Source organism: Lithobates pipiens, unplaced genomic scaffold, assembly GCF_037356315.1.
Source record: "Lithobates pipiens isolate NorthernLeopardFrog02 unplaced genomic scaffold, aLitPip1_a1.2 Scaffold_16, whole genome shotgun sequence".
NCBI lineage: Eukaryota > Metazoa > Chordata > Amphibia > Anura > Ranidae > Lithobates > Lithobates pipiens.
Genome location: NW_027507748.1, coordinates 155,890,720 through 155,903,941, shown reverse-complemented (window position 1 = coordinate 155,903,941; position 13,222 = coordinate 155,890,720). Strand labels below are relative to the sequence as shown.

At 41.7% G+C, this 13,222-nt stretch overlaps 1 protein-coding gene across 11 annotated transcripts in view; it reads right to left on the bottom strand.

Annotated features, from left to right (window-relative positions):
- TSPOAP1 (TSPO associated protein 1) overlaps positions 1-13,222 on the bottom strand; it is a 376,947-nt gene that overhangs the window by 114,657 nt on the left and 249,068 nt on the right. For 10 of the 11 annotated variants that reach the window (XM_077480674.1, XM_077480675.1, XM_077480679.1 and 7 more), the window contains 4 exons: positions 8,391-8,477; positions 6,921-7,135; positions 6,360-6,469; positions 5,995-6,104 (listed from right to left, as the gene is read on the bottom strand). In XM_077480674.1, the coding sequence (XP_077336800.1) occupies positions 5,995-6,104; positions 6,360-6,469; positions 6,921-7,135; positions 8,391-8,477 (522 nt within the window). The remainder of the gene's footprint in view (positions 1-5,994; positions 6,105-6,359; positions 6,470-6,920; positions 7,136-8,390; positions 8,478-13,222) is intronic. The other variant, XM_077480678.1, reaches the window with a different exon arrangement.

Sequence of the window (13,222 nt, the reverse complement as noted above, 5' to 3'; positions counted from 1 at the left end):
TACACTAGATGTTTCACCAAGGACTTCTCTACTTCCTTGATACTATCTGCTTCCTATACTAGAAGACTTATACTTAAATTCTATCTATGAAACACAACAGCCCCCTCAAGTGACAGAACTGCAGTTGTGCAGGTTCAAGCTCCATCTCACACATCTGCTCTACTTTTTTTCTATACAATTGCTATACGAAGCATACTGTAATTAAATGTTATTACAATTAGCTTTCCTTTTCAAACTGCAGCACTGTCATTTTCTGTAAAATTCAATGCAAGGTGGCAATTTGGGGCCGTTTGTACAGAATGCCCACAAAAATGCAATTTCCTGCTTGCACTAAGATAAGATACTAAGATACAAGACAAGCCTTTAGGCTCTCTCTTCAACAAATACTGTATGCCATTTTTGGCAAGATGAACCCCAAGGATTATTCACTTCTAAAGGGATGCAGACACAGCAAATTTTCTGTTCAGAAAGAAAAAAGTGCACCTGCTAAATAAAATGAATTGGTCATTCCCATTCAAAATCAGTATCAAAAGACACAAAGTGGAACAAACAGCTTTTTCTTCTAAGCAGAAGCAGGTAGGAATCTTCAACATTTGTTGAACTCCTAGCAATGTACATAGATCACACGTGGTGTTTTTTTTCTCAACAAAAGTGAAGTTACTCTTTAACCTCTTCCCGCCCGCCCTATAGCCGAATGACGGCTATAGAGCAGGCTCTTTCGTCCGGGAGGCCGTCCCTGGATGTCCTGGTGTTTACTTCCGCAATGCGCGCCGCCGTGGGCATCGGGGAAGTTCTGTGTTTGCCGTGTCCCCCTGAGACAGGCAAACACAGATCGCTGTAAACGGCCAATCACAGCAGCCGTTTACAGCGCGATCCGCGTGGCCAATGTGAGATGATCTCATATGTAAACATATGAGATCATCTCTCAGCGCCACTCTCCCTCCTCACACAAACGGCGTGTGAGAGGGGAGAGATGAAAAAGTGCCATCCGCCCCAGTGCCATGCTCCCCCAGTGCTACCTGTTAGTGCTATCTGTCCCCAGTGCCACCTGTTAGTGCTATCTGTCCCCAGTGCCACCTGTTAGTGCTATCTGTCCCCAGTGCCACCTGTTAGTGCTATCTGTCCCCAGTGCCACCTGTTAGTGCTATCTGTCCCCAGTGCCACCTGTTAGTGCTATCTGTCCCCAGTGCCACCTGTTAGTGCTATCTGTCCCCAGTGCCACCTGTTAGTGCTATCTGTCCCCAGTGCCACCTGTTAGTGCTATCTGTCCCCAGTGCCACCTGTTAGTGCTATCTGTCCCCAGTGCCACCTGTTGTCAGTGTCATCTGTCATCAGTGCCACGTGCCATCAGTGCCACATAGTGCCATCTGTCATCAGTGCCCTCTGTCATCAGTGCCACGTATCAGTGCCACCTGTCAGTATCACCTGTTGTCAGTGTCACGTGTCATCAATGGCACTTATCAGTGCCATCTATCATCAGAGTCATGCGTCATCGGTGCCACGTATTAGTGCCATCTGTCATCAGTGCCACGTGTCATCAGTGCCACGTATAAGTGCCATCTGTCAGTGCCACATATTAGTGCCATCTGTCAGTGCCACATATTAGTGCCATCTGTCAGTGCCACATATTAGTGCCATCTGTCATCAGTGCCACGTGTCATCAGTGCCACGTGTCATCATTGCCACGTGTCATCATTGCCACGTGTCATCATTGCCACGTGTCAGTGCCATCTGTCATCAGTGTCACGTGTCATTGTCCTGGTGCTCCAGGGCCTTCAAAAGTGTAATAGGTAGTCAACAAGTTAGATGTGTAATTTATGCTCCTAGAACACCTGATGGCGCTCCCTGCATGTTGGGCCTCTCTGTGTGGCCAGGCTGTGAAAAAGTCCCCCACATGTGGTATTGTAATACTCAGGAGGAGTAGCAGAATTTTTTGGGGGTGTCATTTGTGGTATACACATGCCATGTGAGAAAAACCTATTACAATGACAATTTTGTGGGGGAAAAAAAAAAAGAAAAATCTTAATTTTGCAAAGAATTGTGGGAAAAAAATGACAACATCAAAAAGCTCACCATGCCTCTTACTAAATACCCTGGAATGTCTACTTTCCAAAAAGGGGTCATTTGGGGGGTATTTGTACTTTCCTGGCTTGTTCGGGTCACAAGAAGCGAGATAGGCCACCAGTACATCAGATGTGATCAATTTTGTGCGATTCGCACCACAGCTAGTAGACTCTCTAACTTTCACAAAGACCAAATAATATCCACAAATTTTGGTTATTTTTACCAAAGATATGTAGCAGTATAAATTGTGGCCAAAATTTATGAAGAAAAATTAATAATTTGCATAATTTTGTCACAGAAACAAAGAAATATGTGTTTTTTTTCCAAATTTTCGGTCTTTTTTCATTTATAGCGCAAAAAATAAAAACCCCAGAGGTGATCAAATGCCACCAAAAAAAAGCTCTATTTGTGGGAAAAAAAGGACAAAAAAATTAATTTGGGTACAGTGTTGCATGACTGAGTAATTGTCATTCAAAGTGTGAGAGCACCGAAAGCTGAAAATTGGTCTGGGCAGGAAGGGTGTTTAAGTGCCCAGTAAGCAAGTGGTTAAGGTTGATGTCATATGACACTTACAGTATTTTCAAGGCTATTGTCAAACAGGGCCTATTATATTCTGTAGATATCAGTCTCAAGACATGTGGCTGCTTCTATACCCTACTGTGGCTGCCTCTATACCCTACTATTCTTGCCTGATCACTTCTGTCAGACCCTTCCCGAGACAGATCCAGCTCTGAGACCCAATCTATGTGCCCTCTGGCTACTTCTAATAGTGAAGAAAACCAAGTAGGGGTAATGGCATCACCATCCCTTTCACACCATGAAACATAGCTGCCCCACACTGCAGATGATCTTTTACCTTAGCCCTTCCCATCCATTTCTGCCCCCATCCAGATATCTTTTCTAATCAGGTTACAACACCCTTTCACCACTAGGTAGACCAAAATGTCAATTTTGTTGGTTGCTAGGAAGCTCTAAGCCTGCCCTAACAAACTCCCCCCCCCAGCTGTGACACATTGATTCATCTAGTATGACCTAGGGGACACAGAACTATGGTGTATTAGTCCCCCATCTCCTCTTGTCAATCCCCTACCCAGATTTGGCTCCTAACCCTTCACCTGATCCTTACTCCTGGGACAGCTAGAAGACCCCTTCTCCTTCTCACCTCCCCCACCCCCCCTTACATCTCCCGCCACGCGCAGTCTTCCCCCACGTCTCCTCTTCCTTCCTCACTTATATATGCCTTGCTGCGATCAGAAATCAGTACTACCCCAGCATAGAACATGGCCTCTTAAGCATCTCTTCTCTCAACACTCATAGCCTTAAAGTAGTTCTAAACCCTTACATTACCCTGTGAAGTGACTGGCCTCAGGTAACACACAGAGGTAAAACAAATCCACCTACATAAGTTGTACTTGTTTGTCTTTTCTTCTCTACAGCTGTTCGATATGCAGAATTGAATACCACTTGCCTGAGATTTCAGAGAGCAGGGGCAGGGAGCTGAAGTTAAACACTGTTAGGGGAGTTGAGAGCTATTTGTGGGGAAGGGACACACCTCCCTTCATACAGCTCACAGGAACATAGCTGAGGCTGTTAATCACAGCCTTTGTGCTGGAACCTCCTTCCCGGTCTCCTTTTTACCTCTTGGTGTCAGAAAAACCTGCCAGAAGTGACTCATGCAGATAGCAGAGTAACAAGGCAGTAGACAGAAATGATACTTGGTGCTCTGGTTAGAGACAAATACACATTATAGTGGGATTGACTTGTTCATATTTAATGTCAGAGGTTTACAACAATTTTAATGTACCCGAGAAATGCAGAACGTTGAGAATTTTGCAGACAGAAATCTCAAATAGCTTTTCCTGAAGAAACACATTTTCAAATGGGAAAAATTCATGTGAGATAAACTCTCTCATACTATCTATCGTAATGGCTCCCCAGACTAAAAATCCCAAGAGGTTAGTATACTCATTGCCAACTCTAGTGAGTATTGGAATGCACCCTACATGTTTCATGGATGATGAAATAGAATACATTCCTCAAAAGGCTGTATTGGTTCTCAAACAGCCACTTTAGCAAACGTGTACCTTCCAAAACTGAACCAAATTAACATTTTTAGAGCACACCCTACCAGCCCTCAGTAAACCACTGTTTTGACAGAATAAATAATATGTTCATGATATAACCAACTAATCTTGAATATCTTGTTACCTTCCTCATATTTTTTTTTTCTTCTTCTTCTTTCCACCCCTGGACTGGTCTGCAAGGGAAAGGTGGGGCATATGTGATTTCAACCACCCCCGCCTTTTAAATATAATATTCTGTTCTACCCCAATAATAGTTTTATGCTAACCCAGTAAGCTTACCCTCGGACCAACCTCCCCCTTCCACTACCCTCATCCTACCCTTAGTTTATACAATAAAACCTACCACAGCATTACTGGTTCCAGTATACAAATCTTGATTTTTGTTTTGTTTTTTACTTTTTTTGCCATGATTTCCTATTAACACTAACAATTTACAAAATTCAAAAAAATTGGGATTTTCGAGGTGCCACAATCAGTACTCCTACCCGTATCATTTAGATTGTTAGATCATATTGGAGGAATATACTTTTTCCCCAACATGATCTAACAATCTGTTTATTACTAATCTAATTTGTCAGCAAATTTTGTTTGTGTTTCTTTATTCACTATTGGTACATTTTATTTCTAATAGCTTACACAGCACTCATAAGACTCCTGAAGAAGCCACATTGTGGTGAAACATGTAGAACCGAGGTCGCTGCAGTAATGCCCAAGATGCACGCTCTTTTATGATATTTGTATCTTGATGGTATTTTAACAGTTTGTAAATTCAATAAAAGTGTTTTTATTATTTACTTTATTATTTACTTAATTGTTACATGTTACTTGTATAAGTACCAATTATGATTATCAATCTTTTTTGCATGTGGGTAATTTTTTTGCTTTTTTATGAGATGTCACCTGGGGACCCCAGATGATGACTTTGAAGTCGAAACGCGTCAGTAAGATATGCTGAGACCACTGTCTTCTTTTATACAAGCGCTTGATTTTACTGCTAAACACGAGTGTATTTCCCTTGCTTTTCATGTATTAAAATTTCCATAAGGAGTTACGCTGTTCGGAGGTCCATCTGGAGGTCATATCTGGATAGAGCATCTGATCCCCTTGGTATATTATACCACAAAGCTTGATTGACTCACTAGGTGTACACCTATTTGAGTTCAATCCCTCTGGTAAGCAGCTTCTGGTGTCTTTGGTGGTGGATATACTATCAACTGTTATTACATCATACATATTTGAAGTTAAAGACTTTCACTATATCATATCCACATGTGGTTGAGGATTATCATCACACATGATTGAAGTTTGCCACTGACTTTTTTTGGACATCACACATCCAAGTTCCTCTATTTATAGACATTACATATCATAAAGAGGACTGCTTGGAGTATATTTGAGCACATCATTATTCACGTTTTTTGTACTTATATCATTTGTTATGGTTTATATGATCACATAAGCGCTGCACATTTCACCCAATTTGGCTATAGGACTGGAAGTAAAGGGAAATATCTGCAATGTGACACAGATGGCGAAAAAAAATAAAATCTGTCAGGGATTATAACCCTCTCATACTCTATCCAAAATAAAAAAATAAAACGTTTTGCCTATAGTTCTACGTTATTACTCCTATAAGCACTGTTGTCATAACTGTGGATATGTTATCTTACACAAGTCAGAATGCATAGGTTTACAATTGGACTTCTTTGTTCTTACTGTAAACCCTACTGGTGACAAAAAATACATTTAAAAAAAAAACCTTCTTTAGAAGGGAGGTTTTTGTCTACATTTTAGTTTGGCAACAGTGTCACCATGATATATTAATAGTGCCTTTAAGTTCACCTACCTTCATAAAACCCATCATCATCCATGTCACCATAGATGTATATGTATTCACCAGCTGTGAGAGGCAGTTCTGCTTCAGGATTTTCATTGGGCCCATCAAATGGATTATAGCTAAGAAAAAAGATATACATTATAAACTTACTAACAATAACATCAAGGTACCAATATGTTATACTGGTCAACTGACAAGCTGCAACATCATGGTGAAAACCACAAATATAACTGTTGTAGGTGAGAATTATGCTCCAGTTTGTTAAGTCCAGACTTGGGGCCAGAGACAGGATGCATTTATATAGCTGAAAGGACCCAGTAGACTGTTGCTAAACACATCCTTCATTATGACAGCTATTACTCAAATATACTCACCTGTATCGTGCAAGAAAGACTTGTAACTTGGCAGTGGGACGGGTTTCAGGTTCTGGATTTATTGACACGCTATCTGGTTCCAGCTCCTCCATTTCACTGGCAGTGTCCACCTGGCAAAATAGGAATTAATATTCTGGAAAAAGCTTGGCACTACAATGTTTGGAACTCCGACAGTGGACAGTTTGACAAAATCATTAACACACTAGCTTCAAAAAAATGCTCCTAGCAGCAGCTGTTGAGCTTTTTTTCTGCCTCTAGAAGCAAATGCTGTGTTCATGCACACTGTTTTCGTCTAGAACCATTCTTAAAGCTTCAGCTTCTAGGAGCAGAAAAAAAAACAAAAAAACTTTTGAATATTTGGGAGCGATTTGCCAGCAAAAAATAAAGCTAAATGCTCCCAACTGCTGCTGAAAGCTGGCAAAAAATTGCATTGTGAGCGTTTTTTATCCAGCGTTTTTCTGGCATTTTTTTTAGCTTATATTGTGCATGCAACACATGGCGACACCCAGCAATCACACATTATAGCTTATTAGGGAAAGCAGAATGGGGATCAGATTTTACCTCTGGTGTGGGACAGGATTTGGAACTCTCATGTATGGATTCTGATTTCGATGAGGTGTGTGGTGCTTCAGGCTTCTGTTTTTCTTTGGCAGCTGCATGTTTAGGGGTCTCAACGTTGCTGACCTTAGAGCTTGGCTCTGGTGTTTCAGGCAACCTTCTTTCCTGATCAGGCTTATTCTTTTCATTTGCAATCCGAAAGACTGAATCATTCACATCTGCAATTAAAAAGTAACAGTTACAGTTTGAATCCATCTTTTACCCATCAGCAAACCAATATTACAGATCTAAATGTGATTTAACAATGTTTAAAAAGCAAATCCCTTCACCCTTTGTGTCAGCAGTTAAAAGGCACGTGTGACTAGATCTAATACATTTTTTCTTTACAAAATGAGAAAAGACAAGCTGGCACGTGTAAGTGAGAATGCCATGCGGAACTACCTGCATATCAGAATTTCAATATACTGCCAGCAACATTTTAAACTGTTTAAAACAACTGAAGTCCTAATAAGAGTATGAGACCTACAACATCTTCTGGAACGCTTTCTTGAAATTCTTGTACTCATGCTCCACAGTTGTCCTGTGTCTTGTATAAAAATTTTCTGTTTAAAACAAAAAACGTTTTCCCTTCCTTAATGCGTTTGCTTTTATTTTTCCAAAACTTAGATGACTACATACCTCAAAGCAAAGGCCCCACAGGTTAGTTGGTCCAACTAAAAAAAATACATTGTACTACCTAAACACTTGTAGCATTCAATTGTCTGTAAATATTTATGTCTATCAACTCAACTAAGTGTCTATTTCATACAAACGACCATGTGAGTAGCCCATGTACCGGTATGCACATGCTCACTGCTGTTTAGAAAGATTCCTGAAAAAAACATCATGTATCTAGTTTGCACTGTAATCTCCTAACTAGCTTTGAATAATGGCAAACTGTTGATACAGTCCAGTAAAAACGGAATTGCTGATGGATTATTTAAAAATGGGATGGAGAACATCTTTTCACCCAATTTAAAAGAGACACCCACTGTAACCTTGGTACCTACAACCAAAATTAAATGGACAGAGGTATGTAGAATTAGAATTGTAAAGAATTTAGTCCAAAATGAGTATGATGAGTCTTTGCCTTGAAGGCAGATTTGTCATTTTTGTCCTATAATTCATTTGAAGAGCCACTGAAAGGATATCAGCATTTTAGTTGATCTGGTATTTTATGTAAACTAAATATACACATCTTTGCCATTTTAAATGGCAAAAACGCACTAGCATACCAGACCTGAAGGCAAAGGACTATACCTTCAAAACAGGGCACAGCAGTCCCGGTCAAATATTACAACAAACATGCAGGAAGACCTTCTTCACATTGGTGACACATGCCATGCAAAATTACTGGGTGCATTGACATACTTTGTGCACTACCCAACACCAACACCAGGTTGCATTAACACAAACAGGTCCTAAATTGAATACCATCAAATGAGAGATAAATAAAGCTCGGACTGCTGCCATCCAGACTAATGTCTACCCAACTGATCACATCCCAGGAGGAGAACTCATCTAAAAAAAAAGGACTGGGCATTAGAAGTCATAACACTGTAAAGCATTAGTCATTGTTTTGCATCTTTGCCGAGCTGATTAAAGAAAATACATTTATGATATCAGCTCTAGTTCTAAAAGGTGTTATCCACCAGGTAAAGCACTTTGATGTAGTTTGAAATAAAAATTATGAACTGCAAAAAAAAAAAAAAAAGATACATATTGTTAACTGTTAAAGCAGATTTAAATTTCAACAAAACTGCAATAAATCATGAGAGAAATCCAGATGAAGATTCTGTACATTTACACAAAGGTAATCTACAAGAAGTCTTAATTCCATAGGATGCAGCTCAAAATAGAATAATCTGTGAAAATAATCAGGCACAATACACAGTGTTAACACACTAGGATAAGAATGCTTATTTTGACAAACTTTTTCCAGTCCAAAAAGATTAGAAAATTCTGTCCGCACAGTTTAAAATAAGGATCCTTATCCTTGTGTTGAAGCTTTGAAAATTGTGCTCAGTAAGATGAGCTTTGATTGTAGTTCTGTTTAACCACTTGCTTACTGGGCACTTAAACACCCTTCCTGCCCAGACCAATTTTCAGCTTTCGGTGCTCTCACACTTTGAATGACAATTACTCAGTCATGCAACACTGTACCCAAATGAATTTTTTGTTCTTTTTTCCCACAAATAGAGCTTTCTTTTGGTGGTATTTGATCACCTCTGGGGTTTTTATTTTTTGCGCTATAAATGAAAAAAGACTGAAAATTTTGAAAAAAAACTGCATTTTTTTTGTTTCTGTGACAAAATTATGCAAATTATTAATTTTTCTTCATAAATTTTGGCCACAATTTATACTGCTACATATCTTTGGTAAAAATAACCCAAATTAGTGGATATTATTTGGTCTTTGTGAAAGTTAGAGAGTCTACAAGCTGTGGTGCGAATCGCACAAAATTGATCACATCTGATGTACTGGTGGCCTATCTCGCTTCTTGTGACCTGAACAAGCCAGGAAAGTACAAATACCCCCCAAATGACCCCTTTTTGGAAAGTAGACATTCCAAGGTATTTAGTAAGAGGCATGGTGAGCTTTTTGATGTTGTCATTTTTTTCCCACAATTCTTTGCAAAATTAAGATTTTTCTTTTTTTTTTTCCACAAAATTGTCATTGTAATAGGTTATTTCTCTCACATGGCATGTGTATACCACAAATGACACCCCCAAAAAAATTCTGCTTCTCCTCCTGAGTATTACAATACCACATGTGTGGGACTTTTTCACAGCCTGGCCACATAGAGAGGCCCAACATGCAGGGAGCGCCATCAGGTGTTCTAGGAGCATAAATTACATATCTAACTTGTTGACTACCTATTACACTTTTGAAGGCCCTGGAGCACCAGGGCAATGACACGTGACACTGATGACAGATGGCCCTGATACATGGCAATGATGACAATGGCACTAATACGTGGCACCAATGACAGATGGCACTAATACGTGGCACCGATGACGCGTGACACTGACAGATGGCACTGATAAGTGGCATTGATGACACGTGACACTGACAACAGATGGCACGTGACACTGAAAGGTGGCACTGGTGACAAAAGGCACTGATACGTGGCACTGATGACAGATGGCACTGATGACAGATGGCCCTTATATGTGGCACTAATGACAGATGGCACTGGGGACAAATGGCACTGACAGCAGGTGGCACTGGGGACAGATAGCACTAACAGGTGGCACTGGGGGCAGGTAGCACTGGGGCGGATGGCACTGGGGGAGGATGGCACTTTTTTAATTTATTTTTTTCCCCACTTACAGCTGCTGCAGCCGTTTTTCTCTCTCCTCTCACACGCTGCCTGTGTGGGGAGGGAGAGCAGCGCTGAGAGATGATCTCATATGTTTACATATGAGATCATCTCACATTGGACACGCCGATCGCGCTGTAAACGGCTGCTGTGATTGGCCGTTTACAGCGATCTGTGTTTGCCTGTCTCTGGGGGACACGGCAAACACAGAACTTCCCCGATGCGCGCCCGCGGCGGGGTGCATTGCGGAAGTAAACACCAGGACGTCCAGGGATGGCCTCCCGGAGAAAGCGCCTGCTCTATAGCCGTCATTCGGCTATAGGGCGGGCGGGAAGAGGTTAACCAATACTGTAATTTCTTTATTGTACATCACGGACACAGAGAACCACAGTAATTACTATGTGGGTTATAGGCCACCTTCAGGTGATGGACACTGGCACACCCTAAACAGGAAGTTGCCTCCCTATGTAACCCCTCCCATACCGGGAGCTCCTCAGTTTTTTCGCCAGTGTGTAAGGTGTTGGTCATGAGTGAAGATGTGCTCTCAAGAGCTCCGCTGAAGGGAACCTTGCTGTATTTAAACAGCCTCCACAGACCGGATCCATCCAAATTGCCACTGAGGCCAAGGTGGATGGTACCCGGGCCTCAAAACCATATATACGGTTTTGCCTGTAACGCCTCTCCTTGCTGGGCTGCACCTCGGGACCCTTTTTGGTCATGCTTACATTACCTAAAGCCTTTCCTGGCGGGGTGCTAATACAGGTCCAAGGGAGTGGAACCCCGATTAAAAGGGACCTGGTCCTTGAGTGTTTGCTAACTCAGCCCACTGCGATGGGTGAAGTTTGGATCTGTCTGACTTCAGTCTGACACTAGAGAGGATAGGTAAGATGTAGAGAGGAAGTAGAGAAGATGTAGAGAGGATAAGGTAAGGAAAGAAGCCTAGGAACTGTAAAAAGTCCACCTATGTTTTTTTCTTCCATGAGTAAAATGTTGTCATGCCTTAAAGCAGGGCTCGACAAAACTCTGGCGCCAGGTCACATTTGCGACTAGAATTAGCGACCTGGCACCTGGGGCAGCACAGCTGGGGGTATCCCGTTTCCGTGGACCCCCCGGCGTGATCGCGTCGGGCCATTCCGCCGGAAGCCGTTAATTGAGGCCGCGACTTTGAGGCCTTCTGCGGTCCTATGATTCCTTCTGGAATCTGGTGCCCTCTTGTGGTGGCCGTTGGTATGACAACCAGCAATGCTAATGGAGCTTCCCCTGCCTGTTTTCATTGCCCGCCTATCTCCTTCCCTTTATTTAGAACCCCTAAACATTATATATATTTTTTATTCTAACACCCTAGAGAATAAAAAGGTGGTCGTTGCAATACTGTCTGTCACACCGTATTTGCGCAGCGGACTTACATTCGCACTTTTTTGGGGAAAAATTATTTAATAAAAAAATAAGACAACAGTAAAGTTAGGCCATTTTTTTTTATATTGTGAAAGATAATGTTACGCTGAGTAAATTGATACCCAACATGTCATGCTTCAAAATTGCGCCCGCTCATGGAATGGCAACAAACGTTTACCCTTTAAAATCTCCATAGGCGGCGTTTAAAAAATTCTACAGGTTGCACGTTTTGAGTTAGAGGAGGTCTAGGGCTAGTTTTATTGCTCTCGCTCTACCGATCACGGCGATACCTCACATGTGTGATTTGAACACCACTTTCATATGCGGGTGGGACAGGGCGCGTTTAAAGATTATTTTTTTCTTATGTTAACTTTTATTTTTTTCACTGTTCTTTTAAAAAAAAAATTGTGTCATTTTAATGCCTATTACAAGGAATGTAAAAATCCCTTGTAATAGAAAAAAGCATGACAGGTCCTCTTAAATATGAGATCTGGGGTCAGAGAGACCACAGATCTCATATTTACACTAAAATGCAATTTAAAAAAAAATTGTCATTTGAAAAAAAATAAAAAAAATAAAACGAGTCTCTAAGAGCTATGATGGGCATTGACTTGGAGATGGGGGGGGGGGGCTTGCTATCTTCCCCTCATTCGTCTCCATGTCAGGCCAGGGACAGGTCCAGATCTCCGTTATGGACCTGGCTCATAACTTTTTTAGCTGGCTCCTAGATTCCAAGCAAATTTGTCAAGCCCTGCCTTAAAGTGTCCACTAGAGGGAGTAAATACACATACCTTTAACGTTGCCTCTCAGTCAGCTCTATGAATGCCTAAGTGCAAGTGTGTGGTCTCATTCATGCAGCTCATCAGGGGATTCCTAAGAAGTAAAGTATTCGTCCCCCTAAGGGAAGGGGCTATCAGGTACATTGAGTGTACTCCCCCCTCCCCAAACCCCCCCCTCCTCGGGTGCGGTGGCCCCCCATATATTTTGTATGTGTATCGTGTTTTTTCTGTGTCACAGTGGTGGATGATCTGGCCTCCCCCTCCTTGCATTGGGTTTGCAAACTGGCAAGACCCGAACGCCGCTCGCGTGCACGGGAATCACTTCAAAATTGAAAAAGGGGGGGCGGGTTGATTTGTGGAGGGGGCGTGGCTTAAGCAAAGAGTTTGCAGATACAAACAGTGCTTGCTTCGGCAGCACATACACAAAAAGATACAAACTCTCTTCAGCGAAAGAGCTAGAGCTACAGCTGAAGATCACACAGGAGTTGTGAGGTCACGTAAGGCGCTGCATACAGGTATTTTCCCAGTAAAGGAAACACTTTTTACTCGGCACCAAGCTTTACTCTATTAGAGACATTGTATGCTAGACTATTGCTCAGCAAGTAGTGCATTTACTTAGTGCCTCTGCTTTTATGCTTCGCACTATGGCTCCCAAAAAAGACACCACAAAGGTGGTACCAAAAATTTCCCGGATAAGCATTTTCTCCCTCCAAAGAGATTCACAGCACTCTATCCCATGGAGGAGAAATTCACCAAAAAATGTAATGCAC